The following is a 25823-nucleotide window of genomic DNA, read 5'->3' on the forward strand; positions in this document are numbered from 1 at the left end:
CATCAAGTGCAAAATACAAGAAATTTGGCACCAAACACTCCAAGCAGAAATACTACTTCACATCAGAGTCCTAAATGAGGATTTGGGTATGAAAATTGAAGTTTTAATACAATTTAGGCGTCAAAAGTCAAAGATGCAATTTCCCTTTTCTGTGCTAACGTTGGGAACACCTGGATGTGTCAGCTGCATGCTTGGTCTTAAGACTTCAGGCATGTGAAATTCTCCTTCTGCATGTACTTAGAAATGCCTCAGTCTTGACAGAGCTTTTAACAGCTCAGTATTTATATGCCTGACCATGATCCAGAAATAGATTCTAGCATTCGTCTTTGAAGCACTGTATCTGGAAGCAGCCTTCACCTACAGATCAACTCTACAAAAAAAGTAGTGTAAGTGATAACTCCTAGAACACTCCTAGCACTAAGCAGTGCCATGTGTTCTACAGCAGCTCCATGTCTACAGCAGTCAAGACACTGAAAACACAGATTTAATTTTCTCATCCTCAGGACATGATTCCTGCCCAGTCTTCCCAGTCACAGGAGAGTTCCTAACCACCAAGATACAGGTTAGGGAACAGCTTTAAAAAAAACCTGTATAGTTCTGTATAAAACACGGGAATTTTTCTAAAGTGAGACAAACTGAAGACTCCATGCCTGCCATAAGGAAAGCTAACTGTACGTTAGGAGGTGGTGGGTTTGACCTCTGATTATTTCACAGAGCCACAGAATTGCTGATGGTGACAGGGACTTCAGAGGTCAGAGACAGGGTCTCCTTGATCTGGTTGCCCAGGACCACGCCCAGCTTTTGAATATTTCCAAGGATGGCGACTCCAAGACCTCCCTGGGCAACCTGTGCCACTGTTTCATCACCCTCCTCACCCTCCCAGTGGTTCATGTTTATGTCATGGAAGTACAAAGATTACCAAGAGGAAGTAGGACTATTTTATTAAAACAAAACAAAACAAAAAGATACTGCAGGTTTTAGAGAGAGGCAGCCTTAAGTAGGATTTAAGCTGCCACATTCATGAAAATAAGCGTTCTCATAATTCAGCTACAGAACTGTTACCATACCTGAGTCGGGAACTAAGATCACTCCTCACACGAGGGTCATTCCACGGCTAGGCTCTGGGTCTGTCTATCCGGTGGGATAGAAAACCCTGCTGCTTCTCTAAGATAAACAAATCAAGAGGGAAGAATTAAAATCACTGTCCTTAAAACTGGTCTGCAAGCAGGCTGAAGACTCTCTTGTTGGTGGGTTTAGAACTCATTCTGAATCACCTCCGGGTTTTCCTGTATTTGTGTAAGAGTCCCCCGTTTTAATCAGAGGACACCAAGCACAAAATCTGCCTTCATCATTTCCCATCTTTAGAGCAGTGACCGGCATCACCTTTTCTTGTAACATCACAAGCAAATGAGTTTCCATCTCACAGACTTAGGAGTTCTGAGAATGCCCGAATTCCACATTTTACCACACTGGGAAGCTTGCCCATCAGTTTCAAAAGGTTTTGCGGCTCTGCTCACGAGAAGTGAGCCAGAGAAACTGAACGCCTTAGAGAGGAAGGAAGCTGATGAACGCAGCCGCCTCTAGGGGCACCTCAGCCCTCACACGAGGCTGCAGCCTCTCACTGACAGGCCACCCCCCACCTCTGCACCTCAGCGGAGCGGGAGGAGCCACCCGGAACACCCACCCTCTGCCCAGGGCCCCACCTCTGAAACAGTCGGGGAGGGGTGGGATGCACCGCCTGAGACATCCACCTCCTGCTCAGACCCCGCCTCGGCCCCGCCTGTGAACACGGAGCAGATCTCCCGTGCACGGTCTGACTCCGCGCCATCATCCGCCCCGCCCGCCACAAAATGGCGGCCACATTCTGAGGCGCTGCTGCAGCCCGTGCTCCTATTGGCTGGTTCAGAACACCTGACCCATGCGCCGGGCGCTGATTGGTCAGTGCCCTGAGGCGGGCTCGCACGGCGGTGAAACGCGGAACCGCGAAGTTGCTGCCCTGAGGGCTTAGCCAAGATGGTGGCCACGGGGCCGCCGCTGACATGGTGAGCGCGTCTCCCTCACCCTAAGCGCCCTGGCTGGGCGCGCCTGAGGTGTGGGCGACAGCCACAGCTCCGCACTGCCCCGCCGGGAGCAGAACGCGCCGCGACCCGGGGGAGCGGGGCAGGCTCGGTTCCCGCCCCGCCGGACGCCGCCCCGAGGGCGCGTGCGCCGTTTGCTGTTGGTGCCGCCATGGGAGCGGGAGGAGCGCGAGCGGTCCCTGAGGGAGCGCTGGGCTCTGAGGCCGGGCTGGGCGAATCTGAGGTCCTGTAAATCCACGGCGTGGATTCTGGGCGCAAATACATAATTCGGCTCTTTAACTCTAGAGAGGCGAGCTGGGTTGGAATTAGTTTGTGAGATGAAACGTAATAAAATCTATGCTTGTAATTTTCACTATAGTTAGGAAGGTTGAGATTGTATAAACCCTGTTCACTTGAACGGCTATATTAGACAAAAGAAAAAGGAAATAATAAAAGGTCAAATCAGTGTAGAAGACAAGAACAATTCTTTTCTGAAAAGTTAAAACTGGTGTATTTTTCTCAAAAATTTAATCGATTTCAACCCAAACTTTCTTTTTTGATTCATGAACATGTGAAAGTGTGAAACTCTTACCAGAATTTCTCTCACCGTACCTAGAATTTATATCCTGTATTAATGAAATTCTTTTGTGAAGAATATGTATTTTACAATCAAAGAACATAAGGCATTAGTACATACGTAACTTCCATAAAGAGGAAATCTGGAACCACTGTGTAGGTGGCTGCTTTTTTTAATATAAATTAATTATTGTTTTTACTTCTCAGGGGCAGATGTGGCCTTTAATTGTTGTTTGTCTTGCAATATATTTATTTTTAAATTTTCTTTTGTTAGGGATATTTCACCAAAAAATGGCCAAGAAGTGTTTTTCTCCCATGAACTTTATGAAAAATATTCCTTGTCTCTGAGCCTCTCTGAACTCTGGTATTTATCAAACAGGTATATTATTTTATCATTTTGTGCTCTTTGTTATCTTCCTATGGATACATCCCCATAGTGTTTTGGGAAAAGCTGCATGTTGTCTTGCACACAAGGATTTGTTACTGACTCCTTGGGCCAGCTATTGGTCTGTGCTTTATCTGCTGTGAAACCTCAGAAAGCAGGAGGAGTCTGGGCTGAGTCCTTTGGTCTGGGAAATGAAGCTGTGTGAACACAGCTGCTACTGGTGTTTTGGCAGTTTTTGTGTCAGTTTTATATTTTCTTAGGTTGAGGAGGTAGAATAACATTTATTTCACGTAGTGAAAAGTGTGGCTCATGCTGCTGAATCTCAGCATTTGGAGGACTGCATTTAGGGTCTTGGTTTAAGAAGTTACTAAGCTGATAAGGGAGGTGAATTTGATGCCTGGTGTGTGAACCTTCACACTGACAGGAATGTGGATGGGAAACCAGGTAAGTGGGGAATTCAGCATGTGTGGAAATAGTTTGTTCAGAAGGGGAATTACTGTGTTTTTATGAACTGACAGTGAGAGTGTGCATTTGAGGGGCTACCTGTTACATCACATGATTTCATCCCACATCTTCAGCTAGAGAAGGCTGCTCTGGTTCATATCCATTAGAGCAACTTTCCTCGAATTGGCAAGATAGGAGCACAGCCTGACAGCTTGTTACTGGTACCTCTGATACTGCTGTGGGGTTCTTCCTTAGAAGAGTTTCTGGAGTGGATACTCAGCAATGAGATTGTGGCCAAATGTGTGTGGTTTGAGGTGGTTTATAGCCAGAGGAAGCTGGAGAGGTTGCACCTGATGAAAATCAGAAATGGATGGAGCTGGGTTGTGTGACCAGAGTGAAGAGGAAGAGAAATTAGACCTGTTGAAGCAAATGTGAATGTAAAAGCTGGAGGAAATTTGCTAATTTTGTGGAGTTTCTCATGGATATTTACAAAAGTGTATGTTCTCTTGGTGTAGAAGCAGTGAAAGCAGGTTGCTGATAAACTGAAGGGGAAAAATTTAAGCCGTCAGCTCAAATAAAGTATAATGCTGTAAATATGGACAGAAAAGCTCTGTTAGATTATTTTGGTTTGCACCCCAATGAAGACTGTGACAGCAGTGCATACTGAAATGATCTTGATGTGCTGCCATTTCATTCAGTGCTGAATATAGCCAATTTAAGCTGCTAGAATTTCTTGATGTTCTTACACTGGCATATCTGAGTCAGCATCTTGTTGCTGCTACAGCTTAATTAAATTTGCCAGTTTGTGCCACAAGGATGGACACATTCTCATATTTAGAGAGACAGCTGTGAAGTGTTATTAAGAACTGTGGATGTGATACTGCTGGGTTTGAATGACACTTGAGATGTTTTCTACTGCTGAAATAGTATCTTAAAAATACACTTTTTCCAAGATCAGCAGTTAAAGTTCATTTTGTTACCCTTAAATATTTTTGTCTTAAGTACAATTATTTTAAGTAGACCAGGGCCAGGCTGGTTGGCCTTTGTTTACTGGAGTTATTTTAACAATGAGCTTTGTGTTACTTTATTGTTGTGAGAACAGCCTTGCCCTAGCCTACTATTATTTTTGGTGACTGATTCCAGCATTGTTTAGAGTAGAAGATTAAATGCTTGATTTGTGTAATCTGTAAGAATTTCTTCATTGAAATCTGGAATTTTTATTGTTAGAATGAAGTAATTTTAATTTTATTCTTCTGTAATGAAGGAAAGGCTTTTTCTAGTTAAGTCTTTCTCCTTTACAATCAGAACTGACTGACAAGTCTGACCTTTCTGAATGCAAACAGTTTCTGAATAGTGGCCATCAGTGACTGATGAAATGTGGAGATTCTTTATGTTTTCATTAAAAATGTGTGTTTCCAGAACAAAGAATGTGTTTCATATTTAGCTTGTTAACACGATTTTGTTTTTTTTCTTTAAAAAGAAAATCCTACCTCTTTTTGTTTGTTTGTTTTTAAACCAGTTGCAGACCTGCTGCTGGCACTAAGGGTTGTACAGGTGAAGTTTCAGAATAAGAACAGTCCACTGGCACATATAGGAATTGGAATAGCAGTGTCTCTCAGAGCAGTTCAGGCTTGCACAGCTGCCTTTATTGTTTCTGACTAATATTAGTATTTATGTGAGGACGGCAAATTTGTTACTTTTCTTTCAGAGAGGCAAAAAAAAGTGCGGAGGCGTTGGCAAACTCTTCAGAAAACAGACAGACATGTCGCATGCAGGCTGCAGAATCACTTGAGGTGGAGGCTAAAAGCCCAGCTGATGACCGTCCTCTTCCAGAGCCCAGAGTCCCCTATCCATTTACCTCTTGTTTGACTGAGGAGGAGCAGAAAACATACTTGTATCTGATGACTAAGTTCTCAAAAAAAAGAAACCATTTCCAAGTTAATGCAGCAAGTCAAAGGGAATTTCTCACATATATGGTAAGATGTGACCATCACAGAGGCAGTCATACAATTTTTTGTTCTTACAAAGAATAAAGGAAAATGGAAAAAAAATATTCAAGATAAGCTTTTTAATAGACATTTCAAGTGTATTTGGTATTTTTGTTGAAATTGGGGTTTTGTGGCTTTTTTATTTTGTTGGGGGTTTTTTTAAGTGATCTGAACAACTGAGGGTGAGTGAAGATCTTTGACAACTGACCAAACAGCCCCTCAGCCCTCAAAAAAAAGGTGGGTTTTTTGGTTTTTTTTTCCTGAGGAGGAAGTTAGTTACTGTGATTTTAGTATTTAGTATTTCATAGGGGCATGTAGCAGTGTTAGGTGGTGTTAGGCCATGGATACATTTCCATGTGATCTTTGCCAGCTGTGGGAGCTTTGTTCATGAGCAGGGGAGGGCCCTGTGTGCTGCCCTGCTGTGCTCACACAGGAGCAAGGCTGAGTCTCAGCAATGTGTTTAAATGGGCCACCTTCATGTTAGGTGGGAGAATCATTTTAGTTGAGTCCTGTAAAATGTAATTAATTGGCAGATTGTTTTGAGCCATTGCATTTGGTTTCCCATGGTTCCTTATTAATGCTAATTTCTTTATTTTATGCTGTAACAATGGGAATATCCATTACTATAATATTTTACTTTTTATATATTATTATTATATTATTATCTTTCCAGGCACATCAGTTACTACTCTGTTGTTGTTACTTATAATTTCTCATGAAATCAGAACTCAGATATCTTTGTGACTTTGCCATATAAACTTTATCAACCATGTCTTGTAACCTCTCTATTTGTAAATCACCATATACAAAAGAAACTTGCTGTTTGTTGGGGGTGGTGTGTTGTTGATTTAGGGTTTTTTTAAAGGAAATGGGCCTTGCAAAAAATTTTTTTACTTATGTGAAACTGAACACTTGCCAAATTGAGTAGCAAGTGGAATCTATTCCTTCCCTCATATCATTACCTCTGCTGTCTCTCTGGAAATTTTGTCGGTTACATATCTAGCATAGAGAATTCTGTTTTGTCTTAAAAATAGTTTTTTTTCTTCTCCCAGCAAATGAAAGAAGTAGTAAACAATGAAATTGCAGAATTTATGAAATTTGCCCAAAACGCTGCAAAGAGCTGTGCCCAAGACTATGATGCCATCTCTGAAGATGCACTGTCTTATACTGAGGTAATTAATAACGCCATCCTTCGTTCCAGCCCTTCTTAAAGAATTGTCTTGGGATTATGATTGGGATATGTAGGACTGCTCATGGGATGTGCTGTTCCCTGACCTGCTGATTTCATGTTGGCATGAGATGGGGAAGTGGCCATTTCCCATATGCTGTGCAGTGTGGCTTGGCCCGTGGTTCATTGGAGCCAAAAAGGTGTGATGGAAGGGAAATGGCTTTTTACAATACTGCAAAAATATTTATTCATCAAATAACTAAATTGCTTCTTTATATTTGGGAAAGGAGGAGCTGCATTTTAGGTGTGCATTTCCATTAGGAAGTGGCTCCTAGATATATACTACTGGACAGAACATTAACCTTCCTCCACAGGAAAGCATAGTAGCATGTTAGAAGTCACTTTAATTAGAAGTTACTCAGGCTTTAATCATAACCCTCTGCAAGTTCATGCTGTGTTAAATATCCACTTTGATGATTCTAAGATCAAACGTGAACTTCATGTATCATTCTTGGGTTTATAGCACATGTAAAAAAAAAGAAGAATATAGGTTCATTAAACTTTCCCATTAGTGGGTTAACACAGAATTTGGGCACATGTGAAGACAAACATCTTGCTTTCTTTTTTTTGCCCCCTAAATATTGGGATTGGCTTTGCAATTTTACAACTTGTCATCTGGTCACAAAATGTGTCTCCAGACTTCCAAGTCCTCTTTATTGTTAATACCCTGACTTAAAAATGAAATAGATGCCCATATTTTGTTTTAACCAATGCTGAAAAAAAATAACTCGTTCTAGTTACTAAATAAAATCTAAATATCCTAAATACCTAATTCAAGTATTGTAATATAGAGTTGACGTGATAGTGAGTTTAAACACAAATGGAATCATCCTATGCCTTTATCTTTGTGACTTTTGCCTAGGCTTAGTGTAAGCTGGTAGTAATATAAAAATATTATTTCCTCTAAAAGCCAAAATAAATAACTAAAAAGAAAATTACCGAATTTAACACATTTCAGACTGTACTAAACTGTATGTTTTTAGTGTTTGGCCTGAGCTGTGTGCATACATTGACAGCCTTGCTTATGAAGGGCTGAGGAGAATCTGGAATATATTGCAGTTCTCATGGCAGTGATTGTAAGAGTATTATAGGTCTGTATAGTTACCTGCAAGTTTTTAAATGCAACTTGAAATTGCAAAAAAAACTTTTCAAAATTAAATTCTTATAAAAGATACAAATGCATAAATTATTTTTCTTTTTGTGTTAGGAATTGCTACGTGTGTGTATTGGACATGTGCAGAAGTATCCAGAGTTTTACACCCTGCAGGAGATCATGAGTATCATGGGAGGAAAGTTTCATACACAGCTGACCTTCAGGCTGGAAAAAAATCTCCTTGCAATGGTAATACCTTATGTACACATATTGGGTTTGTGGGGTTTTTTTAAGTAAGTAGAATTTCATCAATTTGTGTTATGCAAGGATTAGGGATTTTTGCAACTGTTACTCAGTTCTTGAGTTAGGGGTTATAATTTATAATTTAAATTCTTAATTAAACCTTTAATAAAATTATTTTGGTACTAATTCTGTTAACTCTTTTCACCAAATGTTTGCCGTAAAAAGATTACATTAATAGTGTGTTTTCTCATATAACTTTAAAATGTGCCTGTGTCAGTTCTTAGTATTTTCTTCATAAGAAATGCAGTGTTGGGTGAGCATGATTGCTGTGAAAGCTGTTTTTTAACACTGCTTGATTTCCCTCAGGGTACAGCAAGACGTGGTAAAACAGATTTCCCTTCCATGCCTGTTCAGCTGCCCACAGATTATAGCACTGTTACATCTATTATAACCCCAGAAAAAAAGGCTCATGTTATGCATAATGTAAGTAACCTTTTTATTGTCATTTTTAAGGCATGTTTTGTACAGAAGTGCGATCTGATTCTTTTTATGTGTTGAACAGTTTTTAGACTGCATTGGACCATTAAATAGCTGATATTTCTGTTTGTGTTCTACTGTGAAAATCAGGGAGGTTTCATTCTGTAGAACTGGGATTTTTGACTCTTTATTCCACATAATTTTTTATCAGCTAATTTAAGGAGTTTTTTTGCATGTGAAAACCCAAACTTTCAGCAGAATCACTGTTATTTCAGACACACTTGCTGAAGAAAGGAGCAGAGATGATGCAGGAGAATGGTATAAGCCTCAAAGATGTTAGAGCTGTAAACAGAGCTCTTCAGATGATGTCTCCGGTGGCAGAAAAAAACCAAAACACATAGCTGGGTTTTTCTTAGTGCTCTCATGGTCCTCAGTGCTCCTGGACTCCCATTATCTTTGTAGTCCTTGATTATGGTCTTCAACCTCATTAGCATTCCCAGCTTCCTTCCTTCCTTAAGTTTAACGATTTTGTCATTTCAGTCTGAATTTGTATTCTTGATGGTTTTGTATTTGTTTTAAGGTTCTTTATATCTAATCACTATTGTAATTGGATACATTCTATTGCTTCTGTTGAAATGACTGTGCAGTTTTAAGCATACTTCAGTACTAGATGTCTTTATTGTGCTGTTGCTTAACTCATAAGATCTGTAGTGTATATTTGTGAGTTAATTTGATTTGGGGGATTTTTTTGATTCAGCATGCTTCCTTACTTCATGATGATCTAAATTTCTATTCAACTTAGTAATTCTAATGTATAGAAATTAACTGAAAATACAAGTTAAAAAGATATATTTTCTTATACTGCAACGTGAATGCATAAGATTCAGCTGAAAACCATCAAGGAAGTTTCTTTCATTGTCATTTCAGTTTGAAGCCTGGCACTGTGGTAGTATTTGGTCTTTTTTGGGGGTTAGGGGTTGTATATATCCATTTTTGGTTGGGTTTGAAGTTTTTCTTGTAAATTTAAATTTATGTGTATTTCTTAAAAGAAGAAGTTTGAAAGAAATAACTTTTGTTTTCTCTTTAGGATATTAGTTCAGATTCAAATGCAGAAAAACTTGCTTTGAAATACTGTCCTCAAGTTGTTTTGAGTAATCAATCATTATTTACTTTACTGAATAATCACGGACTAAACTACAAGGAACAGTGGGAAATCCCAGTTTGTGTTAAAATGATCACTGTTGCAGGTATGGGATGCTTTTGTTATTAAAACTATGGGGGGGTTATCCAAAAGAGCTGGAAAGCTGATCCAGGATCACTGGATATCGTTTTCTGTACCTTTGTTACTGAGAATAGTTACAACCTCTGCAGTTAACACCATAAACACCAAATTTGGACATTCAGCTATTTTCCACCTGGGGGGAAAAAAAGCCAAAACAAGAAAACAGTTGAAACCAGTTTCACTTTTCAAAACTGTAAGTTTTGCTCCTTGGAAAGAAAACTGCATGAAGCTGTGTGTTAAGGTGCAAACAAGGGAGTGGGGCAGCAGAGCCCAGATAGAGTTAACTGATTAGAAGAGAAATAAACTGCAGCTATCACTTGGGCAATGAGACTTAAAAAAAAGAATTGACTTTCAAACAAGGAAGAAAAAATATATTTTTGGAAAACAGAATACATTTGATGATACGGTACTGTATAGGACTCCTCAGTTCTTATTTTACAAATTCTCTATTTAGAACTGCATGTGAAATATGTTCAGCTATTAATGTGGTGTATATTGCTGCTGCAGGATCATAATAATTCACACCATATCTGCACATACTTTTATTTTCTTTTGTTAATGAATGAAAGGATCATTTTTCATTTTTTCTGGTGTGTATGTGCAGTGGACTTGACTGTAATTGGAAGTTGAAAGATTTATTATTTAAATTATACAACAGTCTTTCTTCCTCTCATTTAATGTGTACTCAATTTCTTTTCATTTTTGAAAAGGTAGCAAACCAGCTAAAGTGGTTTATGTTGATCCACCTCTGCTGAGAAAAGAAATGACAATAAGAGAGAGGAATCAAATCTTCCATGAAATTCCAATGGATTTCCTAGCAACTAAAACATCTTATGTATCAATTTCTGATGTGTCTATGGACAAACCAGCTGAGGACAACCTGCTTCAGTGGGATGTATGTAGGTTCACATATTCTTGAAAACAAGCAAAACCAAAAACTTGTGTTAAAATTCCTAAGTTGCTTTTTCTGTGATAAAGGGAAATCTAGGTTTTCTTTTGGTGGTTTTTCTATTGCTGAGTTACAGACCCTGTTAGAAAGTGTCTGTCTAGTTCCTTCAAATGCTTCTTCATGGGCATCTTAGCTTTAATGTTTACTTCATGAAAATGTCTTTTAATCAGTTCACTTCAGTGGAAAAAGTTGTGTGAACTTTTACCCTTTAGAAAGGCCTTTCAACTTGTATGACCCAAGATATTCAATGGTAAGCAAGAAAAACAATTTTTCAATTACTGCTCCTCTTTCCTAACAATCAGATATAGATGGTAGAACATTTTTGTGTTTTCACTTTGGCAATGTCTCGTTTCTTGGTTTGTTTTATTGTTGTGGTGTTTCTTAATTTTACTGCCTTCTTTTCCCTGTGTTAAGGTGTGTTCTGACACCTACCAGTGCAGGACAGTTCCTCCTCCGGATGACACAGGGATGGACTTCGATGATGATGTTACAGAGCTTGAAACTTTTGGAGCAACTACCAAGTTCTCAAGAACTTGTAAAATGAAAAGTACTTTTCCTGCAGCTAGTAACACTGCTAAAATTTTACCTCATGGTCTAAAAATGGGGGGGAAGAATTCATCCCCCATAAACAGTGGAGATGAAGGGGAGAAAAACGCCCTTTCTGAGCAAGAAGCTTCAGCATGTGCCAGCATGCAGCTTCCATCATTAGATGGCATTCCATGCCCTCAAGAACATTCTCCGTGTAAAAACTTTCAGGCAGTGCAGGCAGGACAGAACAAAGCACAGGATGTCTTGACCGAGGAAGTGTTGAACAATGAAACAAAACTAAATCCTCTATCTGTTGCAGTGAGTTCTGAGAAAGAGCCTCATGTTGTGCAGAAAAAAGAGGCTTACATTTCATGCAGTAGTGACACGGATGAAGAGCGTTTGGTGATTGATTCAGAATGTAAAACTACTGATTTTTGCAAACCAGCTCTACCAACCACTGTTCCTGGTAGCTCAGCAGAGACTGCCAGATCTCCTTCCCCTACCCAGAGTCCTTTAACAAGCATCAGTGACTGCTCAGATACCGTGGATCAGGGAAAAAAAGCCTCCAGGAAACCGTCAAGAAAGTTATCCAAAGAATTGGATCCTGTCGGGGAAATTTTGAAGATGCAAACTGAACTTCTCAAGTCCCCTTCCCACAAACCTCATGAGCCAGTGGCGAGCTCTGATAATTCTAATGCTGTGCCAGCCCAGCTGCCTCAGTCTCCAAAAGCATTGGTGACCTCCAGCACAGAAACTCTGCCAGCCCCAAGCTCCAAGCCCACCAGCTCCTCTAGAAACACCTGGACATGGCTTTTTGAGGGAATGCCAAAGAGTAAGTGTGGTCATTGTGTAAGGAGGAAAATTGAACAGAAAATACTTTACCTCCTTTATCTGAAGAACGTGTCAATAGTGCATCAGTTGCATCCATTTAGAGATGTGGCTCGAGTTCACAGTACCTTCTCTGTGTGGGAATTACTGTCCTGCACACAGAAGGGAGCACTGGGAGCTGTTTGTCCACAGAGGTGAATGAGAAATACTGTTTTACTGTGAAGAAACAAGTTGTCATACACGAAGTTTTTAAGCAAGGAAAAGAAATCGTTTGGTAGTGGAATGAGTTAGTTTTGCGTGGAAATTCAAATATTTGAGTAGTCTAGTCTGAAAAAGTATTTTCTTGTCAATCAAAAGTAGAATTATTTTAATTTTTTGTAGAATAAAAGTTAATCGAGTTATGCAATTAAAAATGGGGAAAAAATTGAATTTTTATGTCTTAAGTTTTGACCTTCCTGGTTCAGTTGCTGTTGCTTAACTCCCAGCACTCTGTCTCAGAAGGCAAATGAGGATTCACTACCAGCCACCTCTCCAAGTTTTCAGGCAATTAGCTTGGTATTGAATCTATGCTGCACCTGGACCTTAGCCCACAATTACAGGTTGTGAAGATCCTGGGGACCATGGCCCTGGAGGTTTTCCTCACATGTCGAGTTGCTCCTGAGCTCTGTTCAGCTGAAGTTAGAAACACTTCGTTGTGTTAGATAAATATGCAGGAAACCAGACAGGTTGTGTCAGGACAGATACTCTTCTCAAATATTTAATTCCAACAAATGCATGCTTTTTGGTGGGAAAACATGTTTGGTATTTTCTGAGGAGGTGTGTGTTAGATCATGTAGGAATTAATTACTTTATCTATAGGTTAACACAATTCCATTTTAGTTGAAATTGTGTTACTGCTTCCTACATTTTTATTGATTTAACTGAATAATTACTAAGACCATGTCTCCTCCCTTAGTTTGAAAGGCTGAGAGGCATGATGCTTTATTTCTTTCTCTGTTAAAAAGATAGAGTTCAGATGTTTTGTAATAGAGAGATTGTGCAACCAATATTTTAAACATGCTGAAAAGTGGCTCTGTAGAATAGAAGGCATAATTCTGTAATTTGGAATTTCTATGGCAAGCTGAGAAACTTCTTTGCATGTCTGTTTTGCAGAAAGCCAGATTTGAGATATATATTTTACTAACAGAAAATTACTTCCAGTTCCTTGGATAAAATCTCCCACAGTGTGCATGCACATAAACTCTAAATTTAATGGTAAAAAATCATTTGTTCCTAGCACTGCAGCAGTCCCTATTTGTAGGTGTAGTTTGACATATACTTCCACATATCTGCAGGACAAAAAAAGAAAGGATTGGATACATTTTCAGAAAATCAATTTGGAGTCTACTATGTTTATTTGAAAAGTTTTGTTAAAATGTTTCTAAGGGTTGAAGGGATGTTTGTTAATGTACTCAAAACTGCACGGGGAGATCCAGCAGCACCTCTTGAATGTGCTGGTGTCCAGATTGAACTCCGTGTGGTGAGGAGACTTGTGCTGCCATCCAGACCGAGACTTGAGGTACTTCAGTACCTGATGAATGGATGGCAACTCTCAGAAGGCATTAATTGTAAATAAAATTTTTCCCTCCTTTGTGCTGAGTGACTGTGGCTTAAAAAGCAACTTTTGAACTACATTTATACAAGAATGAAGTCTTACATTTGGAGTGTCCTCTTTGTTTGAGAAATCTAATGATGTGGGATTACATTAAAAATATAGTCTTTAAGCGTGAACATTTCTCAAATGTAATTATTTTAAATTTTTTTAAAATATGTGACTTTTTTTTGTGCCTAGCAAAGTAGTATTTACCCCAAAATTTTACGAAACAAAACAGATCCTAGAGTTAAAAAAAAAAAACAACAAAAAAAACCAAACGAACCAGAAAAAAAACTCTACTGCAAGGTAACAAAGCTAATCAGCTTCATGATAAAGAATGTCCAAACTTGTAATTTTGTGGTTTATTCACTATCTCCAGGAAAGCTGCCAAGTGAACTTCAGCTGCTTGAAGAAGACCCTTCAGAGTATCAAGCACCTGAGGAAGGCAATGTTGTGTACAAGCTCTTCAGTTTGAATGATCTGTTGTTACTCGTGCGTTGCAGTGTGCAGAAAGTGGAGTCACTGCCACGATACCAGAAAAAGAAAAAAGCCCAAAAGGTAAAGATTTTGTTTTCAACTTTTTTTGGTTTGTTTTTGTTTTTAAACAGTTGTGCTCAGCTGACATTTCTAGGATTCCCAGTCCTTGATAGCATTTGTGCTTTCACTGAGACAATTGTGGCTCTGCAGTGTGTCTTCTGTAAGTAAATATTTGCTATAGCAAGACAGGAAAGAATAACTTGTGATGTCTTTAAAGCTACTTGTTCAGAAGATAAAATGGAGAATCACACTTCCTTATAATACAGTAATATTCCTGGGTAATGATACTTATTTTAAAAAATGTAATTTTGAAGTATTCTTAAAAGTTAATGGAGTAGTTAGGGGTTTGGCCCAAGACTTTAAGAATGTTCATGATCATAAATACTTTAAAACAGAATTCAGCCTTGCTATTATGCCTAGTTAAGCAGAGAAATAGGAGATAAAATGAACAACAGAACACACAAAAAGAGATTCTATTTGTTCTGCTTGAAAATACTGTGACATTTCTTAGCAAATAGTTTATCTCATGGAATTGAGTAGTATGAATGCAGCTGTAATCAAAATAGTCCTTGCAGCATGAAGAGAAGGAAACTATTCTGTAATTTTCAGTAATTTAGTAATTTTTAAGAGTCCTCTTGATCATTTCACCAAATTTCTTGTGGTATGTTCCTCCTGAGAACCCCAGAATTACAGCAGGCAGGTGTTTTGTGAGGTGTTTATGCTTTGTTGAAATGGAAATAATCATTGGAACGCTGATTACTTGTCAAGAGTCTGTTCTTAGAATCTTATTTTGAAGAAATGTTATCTTTATGCTATTGATCCACTGCTCTTAAATGCCTGGGAGCAACTGCTTTGTTATTCAGAAACCAATCACTTGTTTATTTTTTTTTAATTTCTGCTGAAATCTAAACTGTGGTTTGTTTGTGAGAACTGACCGTGTTCATTAGGGTTAACTCACTAGTCAGGGTAGCCTCTGATTTCAAATGAGAGTCCAAGCATTAGGTTCTAATTTCAAGTGAGATTCTGACAGGAGTAATAAATGGCAGAATTCTGCTAATAATAAGCTAATTAGAAATGTGTGTTTTTTCTTAAATTGCTGCAGAGAGCAGTAGAGCACAGAAGTGTAAACTTTAAATTAATTTAGTCACATGGAAAAATTACTAAGTGGTAGAATTTTATTATTTGTAAAAGCTTGCCCAGGCCTTTTTTTCTTTTCTCCCCCACCCTGTCCATTTCTTCTTTCTCTGTAAAAAGTCTCTGTACTCCAATGTTTGTACTGTGGATTTCATAGAATGTGAACCTTCAAACAGAACCTCTGAAATATCTTGTTGCTTCAGCTATGGTGGAGGACTCTGGTTTTTATAAACTAAAAAATAGTTAAATTGTGGATGTTTTTGGACAATTGGTGCTATTTTTTTCTTTTATCTTTTCTTTTTAGCTGACTCCCATATTCGTGTTACCAAAACTAGAATACCAAGCCTACTATGGTGTCGAAGCTCTTACAGAAAGTGAAGTGTGCCTGCTGTGGACACAGAGTATGCTGCATTCTGAATGCTTATTTTATATTGGTAAGTTCACGTTTTGAATTTTTGCTTAAGGCACATGTATATGTGAGTATTTGTAGAATTACAGAAGAGATATATATTTATTAAAGGTATATTCCATATATCCTTTCTTATTTTAACTTTCTAACTTTGTTTTTTCACGTTTATCTTCAGTAAGTTCTTTGTCTAAAATTTCTGTTGAGTGCTGGATGAAGATATCCCAGCTTTGGTTTTAGATAAATAGTGTCCATGTCATTAGAAAATGCTGTGTTCATGTTTGTACAATGACATTTTAAGAAGTCAGGAAAGTGTTTATGTCTGTTGAGATATGCTGTGTAGAGTAATCAAAATTTTACATATAAAGAATGTGACCAGATTATTTTAACCACCATTTTATTATATGGAGAGCTTTCTGATACCAATCATCTTGTAATTAATAAGATGTTAAAAGGGAAAATTTGCAACAAAGTGGTTAATTGATATTTAGAATATGCTTGGCACATGCTACTCAGTGAAGGCAATCCTGTTTGTACAGTGAGTCAGTGTTCTGCAGTGGGGACTGCCTTGCCTTTTTGTAGAAACAAATCTGGGTTTTAGGGTTGTTATGGCAGCAGCTGTGGTCTGTGGTTGCCTAACCTTTCCACTTGTGCACTGAGTTACACTTTTGCTGTTGTTGGCTTACATCAGAACGCTATTTTAGAAATACTAACTTTTGTTTTCCACTTTTTACATGCAAACTATGCTACCATAGAATTATTAGGATTATGTGAAACCTAATGTATTTGCCAATTGCGTCTTAGTCTGCTCTCTCTATTCAATGGAAATTATGTTTCTAATTTTAAACTTTAAAAGCAGGTTTTGATGTGGTTTTTCCATTCCATTAAAAAAGAAATCCTTCTGAAGGGCTAATTATGTACAGAGTTCTCTATTTGTAACTGTATCTTAATGTACAGAGGCATTGCTTCTGTCTAACAAGGAGACCATTATACTGAGTGCACTCTGGGTGTTTATACTGAGCTGCACTGCAGTTGAGCTTCCTGTAGGAAATGTTATCAAAGTTTTTATTAACATTTCCAGAATGGCAAGCAGTGTGATGAAACAGTGAACTGTGGAGAGAGGGCTGATGTTTGCTAAGTACACAAAGTGGAGGAGTGTCTGTCTAATCTCCCATCAGTTACAGGATACTGAAGGAATGGCTTGCACAGGAGTTTGCAGACAGCTCATCCAGCCACCACCCCTTTTTATGGAGGCTCTTGGGAATGTAGGAGAAAGCAGGCTGGGCGTGCAGGCATCGTTGCAGATGAAGAGCCACAGAGCCCTCCCCTTCCAGCACAGCTTTCCTCCGTGTGTCTCCTGTAGGTTCTGCTGACTGTGGAACCAGCAGTGCCCTGGGCTAGCAGGCTGCACTGGCCTGGCCTCCAGCATATCTCTGTTCCCATGCTTGGGGTGAAGTGTCCTTGGGATTGAGAAGCACTGGTTATTCCAGTCAGGTTTGTTTGTCCCTTCCTGGATATACTCTTTGCAGAAGCAAGCCCTGGGGTGCACAGGAGTTCTCCTTTTGTGGGCTCTGAGGAGGCACAGGGTTCTGTGGGTTGTCACTGTCCTGTACAGTAAATACTCCCGTCCTGTGGGGCAGATTCTTGGTACTGCCGTGTAGTTTCTTATAGAGCTAGGTAAAAAAAATATGTGTAAGTATCTACTGTATGAAAGAGCATCTGCCACAGTTTTTAATAAGAAACTGTTACCATATTGTGCTTGGGGAGTCTTCTGCTCTTGGTATATTGCAAGGCAGCTGTGAAATTTTGCCTTTCAGTTTGTATCCCTAAGGGAGCTGTGAAAAACGCAGTGTTGCAAGTGTCCAGATTTACTCAGAGGGCTCTTTGCAGCAGAGAGCTTTGTCCTGAAACCCCAGGGACAGTTCTCTGAGGGTGATGATATCCTTGTGCTATGGGCAACTTAAAGTGGGGTGAATCTCTCATTCTCTGTTACTGCAGTGATCTGTTCAGTGTAAGGAGAAAGGCAGAGAGTTTCTGAAGTCATGCTGTAATTTGAATTATTTTAAGTGAAATGCTACGTTCTATAATAAAAACATTTTAAATCAAACATTTCGTAAAGTGATAAACTTACTGCTCTTTTTAAATTACCTCACAGTATGAGTGTGGAAGTATAGAACAACATGATTTGAAGACTATAATCTCACTAACACAGTACCTACAACTTTCATTCTTGATCAGACAGTTAAGCCTTTAAAGTTTAAGTTTTAAGCATGTAGCAGTGGTAAACTGCATAGATGTTTATGGCTCTTGAAAAAGCTTAATTCTTTGTCTCATCCATCTCTTGTCTTGCCAAGTAAGTATGGATAAAAAGTTGTTTGGACCTTGGTCTATGCCCCCTAATTGTCCAGCATTGTGCTGTGGTGACAGGGAGGATCTCAGCTCTGCTATGACTCAGCCGTGCCACCGGCCCAGGGATTGAGGAAGAAATCAGACGTGTAGCCATGGCCTCCCTGAAGCCTCTGCAGGGGGGGAGATGAAGTTGCATTTTTTTCTTAGGATGTTCTCAGAAAGCAGAGATACTATCATCAGACAAAAAGCGCTGTCTTCCTCTTGCCAGCAAAGCACCTGGCTTGGCTGTCAAGTCCCCTTGCTACTCAGATAGGAAATCCTGCATCTTCAAAGGCAGTAATCTTTGTGACAAGCTTCCCAAATAAGGCACTTGTACTTGATCTAAGCAGTAAATAAAGTTGTGATAAGCTTTGCTGATTAATGGGAGCATTTTACTCTGACCATTATTCACTTATTTGCCTTAAGTGCTGAAGCAAAACTTTCTCAAAGAACAGTTTACCCTCACATGAATGGAATAATATTGGCCTTTAAATTAACATTATTTGAATAATGGTTTAGAAAAAAATACTTAGTGTACTTACTACATGACAAGTATTTTCAATCAGTCACTTCTCAAATATAAGATAAAGTTATATAAACTAGGTAGATGTAGTTCATAGGTATTTTGTAATTATTATTTTTTTTCCCAGTTGTGTTGTCAGTGTGTTTAGAAGTAGAGAAGTCTGATTTGAGGAGAGGCTGGTGAGCAATACAGAATCCAAACAGATTTTTTCTAAATTAAATTTTTAATAATGACTTCAAGTCTCTTTTTGTAGTCAGCAATGTAGAATATGTAATTTAGCTGCTTAGTCTTGCATAAAATCCTGATATCAAAAAAAGTAACAAATGTGCAGTGTTTAAAAGAAATCGGTTGTCCTGGTGCATCTTTTTATATTTGTTAAAGTGAGAGTTATTACTTAGTCTTCTTACACAACACATAAACTTAGTAATGAATAGCTTGGAATGTGAAATGCTTTGATTTAACAGTTTTAACTGTGCAGTTGAAGCATTTACACCTCCTAAGAGAGCAGATTTGTAGTAAGACAGTAAATTCCACTGAGTAGGCTGTATTTTATTAGGCTGCCTTTTCCTCATCCTCCTTGTGTGAACCAAAATAGAAAAGATTTCTGGGAAAACCTCAGCATAAGAAAGAACCAGAAGGCAAGGTACAGTTGTCAAATCCATGTCCAAGCTATGCTGGTGAATCTTATGGCTCATCAAGTGAAATGTGAGCTAAACTGTCCTTGGCAGCCTTTATGTTAAAAATGTGATGAGGAGAGCTTTGAATTGCTGCTTCTCACTGTGTCAAAGGCAAATAGTCTTTCACAACTTGCCGTGATTAAGGCCTGAGTTGTAAATTGTAATTTCTCAGGTAGGAAAGGGGGGGAAATTTAAAAGACAAAGGTCAGCATCCCTAGAAAGTCATGCAATAGATCAGAATAGAAAAGCAAGTATATTAAACACAAAAGTAATTTTTTTGTTGAAGATCAGATTTCAGGATCTGTCCAGTGAGGAAGCAAAGTGGTAAGTATCAAATAAACTTGTGAAGATACAAACTAACTGATGAGGTTAAGGCCATGGCAAGATAAGGTTGTGTATCCCACACACCACCCAAGATGTAAGGTTTGCTGGAGTCAGGCATCTCCTGGTTTACAAAGATAGTCAGGGTACAGATGTCTGTACTTCAAGCAGCTGCACATTTTACTCTGTGTTACGGTGCAACATTGATAAATACTTTTCACTGTTCTATGCCAAAAGAACAAGTTTTTTATCCTTTTAAAAAGGCATTAGGTCTGAAAATTATGCTCTTACATTTGTTTCGTTTTATTATTAGTGTATTAATTGAATTTCTTTTTTCAGGACATATTGATGCTTTTACATCAAAGCTTATGATGCTAGAAAAGATTTCTCCAGAAACTTTTAGAGAAAAACTTGGATTGATTAAGTGAGTATTTCTAGTAAATTTTTTTAGCAATGAATTACAAACCCTAACAAGCGTTGCAAGTAACTACTGTTGCTATTTTTTTCTTCCACAGACCTGCAAATTCACTAAATATACTTCATCATGTTTTGAAGAAAGTGTCTGAGTAAGTTCTCAATTTTTGTTCGTTGTATTTGTTTGCCACATTGCCCAGCTCATCTTGTTTCTTCTGTAGAATGTTTGTCTACTCTGTTTTTTATTTCTTCATATACATGAAGAAATTAATATTTGACAGGTTCTCATAGGTCTGTCATAGTAGTACTGTGTGAAATATGCTTGGTATTACAAGGTTTGCATAAATGATGCAAAAGAATGAGAACTTGAAGTTTTTGAACCAGTTTTTCAAGAGAGGAAACTGGACTCTTAGGGTCTGAGTGAACAGTTCACAGGAGTGAGGTGTAATATTATGTATAAGGGCTGACACAGAGTTTGGGCATTTGGGTTTTATTAGTCTTTCTGCTTGAATTGTAGAAATAACACTGTTCACTTCTGCTTACCTTGACTTAGAGCAGCCTGTCTTTCTCTGGACAACATTGCAACCTTTCTCTTACTTTATGTAGCTACTTCAAGGCTTTCAAGCTGCAAGTGTCTTGATTTTTTTTGTGAAGCATGCTTCTTGCACTGATTGTGAAGCCTTTTAATTAAAATTACAGAAGGGTTTTCCTGCTCTTTCTGTAGGTTCATGATTTTTGACTAGGATTTTTGATATGGGTGGTTAATTGACCTTCATCTTCCTGAAAACCTGTTTAATCCCATGTGTGTTGAAAGCTCATCTGTTCTTTGTGTGTGCGTCCACATGGGCATTGTTCTTTGCAAGATGCTGGTTAAGGAATTGCAGTTTGCCCAACATGGATGGTTTTCAGTGTATGCTTACATGTTTTGTTGAATATGATGACAGTCTGTACATTGTTGATAAATTAGTACATTATGAACACATTAATTAGTATGTATTTATCAGTACAGTTTAATTAATGCTTTCTTGTGCACAGTCTTTTATAAAACATGCTTTTGCATTAAGAATATATTAACTGTCCTGATCTGATATAAAAACTCCAAAAAACATTTAAATATATTTCATTTTGAATTTTTCTCATTTTAGTTTGGAGGAGGGCTCTTATTTATTGAGTCACGCTGCAGGAGATTCCTCAGTTGCAATTTACAAGAGTTCTCTTGACAAGAGCAGATCATCCTATAACTTGCACAAAGCTCACTGTGATCTGCCTGCTGTACCTGCCACTCTCTCAGTGCCATGGGTTCCACTGGATCCCAGCCTCCCTTTGCCCTGCCACATAAGTGATGGAAGAGTTCCCTGCACCTTTCCACCTGCACCCCGGGAAGGGTGGAAACAGAAGGTCAGTATCTCACTTGATGGAAAAGCAGATTAGCAGTTTAGGAATAACCAATTTCAGTCCCTTGAGGTGCAGTTGATATAGTTTATCTGTCATCTTTGGGGGTCAGAAATTCTTTGGGAATCCCATCCTGCTTTGTAATTTATGTTGGTGAGTAAGTGATGCCTATCATGCTTTAGAAATTTCCCAAAGATCTTGCTCTCATCTCTATTATTTTTGAGGTAGTATTGCCCTGTAAAAGTAAAAAAAATTTCAAGCATTATTTGTCTTCAGCAGAGACTTACTCATTTGTGTAAAAGCCGTGTACTAACTGTGCCCAGCTTTGTGCACTGTGAGATTGTTTGTAGGTTGGGTTACTTGTTTTAGCCACTGCCTGACTTCATATGAGGGCAAAATTGTCATACATCCATTCCTAATTACACTGTGCATTTGGCTTTCTGCCAGAAGGAAATCCAGGCATGTAGGCAGGGAAGAGGCAGGATTGGTCACTTCTCCCTGGTGACTGAAGACCAGCTGTGCCAGTCCAGATGTGCCCTGTGGGTCTGGTTGAAACGACACAAATTAGAAGGCAGTTGTCTGAATGTAGTTGTGTATGTTTGTGCTCAATACAGATTGAAGATTATTAATTCTGTTAATTCTAGTTTGGTTTTCTGAGTTGTTTTTGTTTGTTTGTTTTTTTTTTAATTCTCTCCCCATATGTGTGTAGATGGCTGGGGTGAAAGGACAATCGGACACACCCCATGAAGGAAAGCCAGTAGCTATGGAAACAAAAGGCAAGCCAGCTAAGCCTGTTAGAAATGAAGGTGTGGCTCCAAAGAAGCTGAGGAACAATTTCTGCAAGCAAACAAAAGTGAAGAAAAAGTGGAAAACTAAATTCAACAAAATGCAATTGAAATAGGAATAAGCCTGGAGAAGAGTAAGGGGACACAAGAAATCTGAGGTTTCTCGAAGCTTCAGAGGAGACAGAACAAGCGAAGGGGAAATGGCTCCAATAGCTGAAGCATTCTCTAAACCTTTAACCCTTTGGTACCTCAGGGGACATGTTTCAAGTGAAAATCTCAAAATCAGTCAGATAAAAAAAAGATGTGGCTGCAGCCACTTGGCTGGTTATGGGGAACAGAGTGTCTTCTGTTGGCCTGTGATTTTTATAGAAAAGCTGCATCTTGAAGAGTGAAGCAGTGACTGACAACAACCTCTAATACAGTGTAATGAGAAAAATAGCTTTTCAGCTTTCCCAGTTCTTCCAGATTCACTACAGATTTTTGTTCTCACATTTTTATATATTTTACTTCGTGCATTTTTTTGTGTATAGGGGAACAAGTTGGATTTAATTATTTAGCTTTCTTGACTTATGGCATCTACTGGCTTTTAAATAGCTAACAAAAATACATTCTTCTTTTTAGAATGGTGTAACAAATGAAGGACAAAATCTGTGTTTATTTGAATAAACTTGCATTGGGAAATTTACAAGTACAACTAAACAAGTAAAACAATAACAGGAGAGCTGCATTTTTGAGTGTTGAAACAGTCACAAAAAGCAGAGGTCTTAAAGGTGTTCTTCCAAGTCTTTTGTTTGGATTGAGGAAGTTACTAAGTAGACACATCTGATCAAACATTCTGCTGCTCACTGGGACTTGATAGGACATGTTTTAATGTCGTGCATGTAAAAGTAAAAAAAAATTTACTGGCGTGTACCTGCTAAAAAAATCCTGAAGGTAGGGATTTTTTTTTACATTAGGCTTCAATAATGAATGCATATTAAAAAGTTCTTTGTGAAATACAGAGCATTTTCTGATGTGGCTTTTTCCAACTGTTAGATATATTTATGTGTTTATTCTTTTTTTGGACAACTGCTTGTTTTATCTGCAGTATTAAGCTATTGACAAGCTGAACTTGTGTTGCAATTTACAAATAGTTCTGATTCGAAATCCTAAATGCCCTTAGTGACTTCTCATAATAGGAATACTTTAGTTGTGAGTCATTCTTCCCAGATAACTGACTGTGTCTTGGGGATTCAAGGCAGTTTTCGTTTTGTATATATAAAACTTTTTTGCCAGACTTGTATGGAATTTGGTTTCCCAATGCAGTTTCGTGAGGTAGGAATGTATGGTCTGTTTGTTCATCTGTCTCTATGCCTGCTGCATTACACTGGTATATTACTAATTGTAGTGTACTAATTGTAGAACTGCAGTGGAGCAGCCTGTGCTGCTGCTGCTGCTTGGCATTGTTGCATTGTGGGTGCAGGACTTCATCTCTGCTAAGGCTCCTGCAATTCTTGTTGGCCTGGTCATGCAGGCTGTCCAAGTCTCTCTGAAAAGTGGCTCATCTGTCCCCTCTACCTCCCACTTCTGCCTATTTGGTATCATCTGCAAAATCAGGGAAAGTTCTGTCACATTATCCAGCTGACCTAAAAATACTGAGTAGTGCCAGACCCCGAGAAGCTCTGTCCATGACCAGCTCACCTGGTTCAGCTTTGAGCTACAAACCACCAGAAGTGGAGGAAAGCCTCTGAGGTGTTGCATGCTGTGTGAGATCACTGATGGATGTCTGGTTCTCCCCATTCCCTGGTGCTCGTTAGGAGATGAAATTGCTGGCTTTGTATAGGTTCAGACAGTTTGAAGTTAGTTTTGGAGTACTGGAGGAGACATTCTGACCTTGCATTTTAGGTGACTGGTTGGCCTGTGTGCAAAACTATGGAACTTTATCAGTTCTTTATGTTGGTGTGAATGGGTTACTGGCTGTGAAATCTGACTTTTTTTTTTATTTCTGTAGTAATAAGAGTTTTTAAACATCATTTGCACTATGCACTGATAAACTGCTTCCATTCTCATATGTGGTTGGCTAAATTTCTTGACCTTTTCTGTCTGACTGCAAACACTTAGGGATACAATAGAAGCTTGTCTATGTAAAATATATTAGGAAAGATTTGCTGCATTTTTTTCTCTTCTAATGTAGCCTAGCAGCTGGAAGCACAGAAAACTGGGACCAAGTGACCAGTCATCCATTCAGTGCTGGAAGGTGGGAGATGCCAACAGCAAGGGACTCTGCCCACTTCCATGATGTGAAGTTCAGTAGCAGTTATTGAGCCATTTGAAGAGGTATTTCTTTTGCTTCTGATTTGTTTGCCCTGTGTTTTAAATAGCAGCCTGTTTCCAAAAGAATATGAAAGTCAGATCAGGTATTCTTTCAGAATGTGCAGTGCTGACTTGCATTTAAGCTTGCTTCTAGTTCTGCTGGTAGAAGTTGCACCATTTTCAGTCTGTGCCCCTGTTGAAGTCTGCATGTGTAACTTTCCCAGATGCTTCTCTGAGAAGTTATATAACTAAGCACTTTCTTTCTTTCCTAATAAAATATGTCCTTTCCTATAGTGTGTGTACACTCCTTCCCAGAAACACTGTCATTGCATTTAACATTGGTCTGTTAAATTTTTCTGTACTAAAAATATATTCACCTTTTTTTTAGTTGCTCTTAAAATGTATTTTTCTACAGGGATTCTTAAACTTTGTTTGCAAGTTCAAATTCTGTTCCTGTATGTCCAAATCATTGCACTAAAATGTTTTCAAAAATACAGTGCTGTGTTATATATCTCAAATTAAATTTCCTTCTCAATGCCAGAAAATACCTTTGATGGCTGGGTGACAGTCTGTATAAACATAAAGCATTTGAATTATGCCCTACTTAGTATAGATGGAAGATCTCAGTTGCAGAAAGCTGGTTCAAGCCATTCTGAGCCTTTTGAAGGTCTGTTGATAATCTCAGGCTGCTCTTACTCATGGCTGTGTCTATAAGGAGAGCACTTACTCCCCCTCTTGCTGCAGGACTGAGGAGACGTGCTGATATACCTTGCTGAGGGATTTTTTTGTAGTTTTTATGGAACTAAAATATACTGCGAATTTTTAAATTGCAGAATAATATAGTGTAATGATTATTAAATAATAGCAGTGCTAGTGCAGCCTTCAGGGCATTTCTCAGTATTGATGCTTCTCACTTCTGCCTAACAGTGAGTGAAAAAAAGAAAAGGCCTGGAAGTCCCATTCTACCCCAAGACAGCATGGCAGCTTTGTCTGACATGCAACAGTAGAGGTAATAGAGAAAACAGTATTGTTATTGTTTGTGATTAAAATATTTCAATAAATATTAGAAGAACAGTGTCACTTTAAACTCAGTATTAAAAAAATACGAAATAGCAGTAACTGTGGGGAAGGGAGGGGATATTATAGACCCCAGTGACATCTTCTCTGATTCTTGAAATGAAATACAGCAGCCACATCCTTCTGAGTATTCCACTGCATGTTTTTACAAGTGTACATTTCCTAT

General features: G+C 38.6%; 1 protein-coding gene and 1 long non-coding RNA gene across 6 annotated transcripts in view; one reads left to right on the top strand and one right to left on the bottom strand.

Annotated features, from left to right (window-relative positions):
• LOC148222216 (uncharacterized) overlaps positions 1-1840 on the bottom strand; it is a 40956-nt gene extending 39116 nt beyond the window's left edge. The window contains exons 1-2 of the long non-coding RNA XR_015806464.1: positions 1704-1840; positions 1068-1164 (exon numbers count right to left, since the gene is read on the bottom strand). This is a non-coding gene — a long non-coding RNA (uncharacterized LOC148222216). The remainder of the gene's footprint in view (positions 1-1067; positions 1165-1703) is intronic.
• A 94-nt stretch (positions 1841-1934) lies between these two features.
• Positions 1935-25127, top strand: ICE2 (interactor of little elongation complex ELL subunit 2). 5 transcript variants are annotated; one of them, XR_015806462.1, is made up of 16 exons: positions 1935-2042; positions 2908-3012; positions 5171-5438; positions 6503-6622; positions 7886-8020; positions 8381-8497; positions 9579-9738; positions 10484-10668; positions 11137-12082; positions 14091-14269; positions 15687-15816; positions 20037-20121; positions 20213-20263; positions 21257-21509; positions 22213-23221; positions 24462-25127. XR_015806462.1 is itself a non-coding variant. In XM_014879201.2 (15 exons), the coding sequence occupies exons 1-15, from the start codon at positions 2014-2016 to the stop codon at positions 22402-22404; spliced, it is 2955 nt and encodes a 984-aa protein (XP_014734687.2). In that variant the 5' UTR covers positions 1935-2013; the 3' UTR covers positions 22405-25127. The 5 variants fall into 5 exon arrangements, 4 of the variants coding, with proteins under 4 accessions (XP_014734687.2, XP_088028536.1, XP_088028534.1 ...); XM_014879201.2 differs by having other exon boundaries at positions 22213-25127; XM_088172410.1 differs by lacking the exon at positions 1935-2042 and adding an exon at positions 2282-2301 and having other exon boundaries at positions 22213-24871.
• The last annotated feature ends 696 nt before the right edge of the window (positions 25128-25823 follow it).

This window comes from Sturnus vulgaris, chromosome 13 (genome assembly GCF_052056855.1).
Source record: "Sturnus vulgaris isolate bStuVul1 chromosome 13, bStuVul1.hap1, whole genome shotgun sequence".
NCBI lineage: Eukaryota > Metazoa > Chordata > Aves > Passeriformes > Sturnidae > Sturnus > Sturnus vulgaris.

Bases quoted from the DNA above. Each gene is read 5' to 3' on its own strand.
- ICE2 (XM_014879201.2), top strand. From the start codon at position 2,014: ATGGTGGCCACGGGGCCGCCGCTGACATG. The intron at 5,439-6,502 runs GTAAGATGTGAC...TTCTTCTCCCAG, and splicing joins GGGAATTTCTCACATATATG to CAAATGAAAGAAGTAGTAAA. The intron at 8,021-8,380 runs GTAATACCTTAT...GATTTCCCTCAG, and splicing joins AAAAAAATCTCCTTGCAATG to GGTACAGCAAGACGTGGTAA.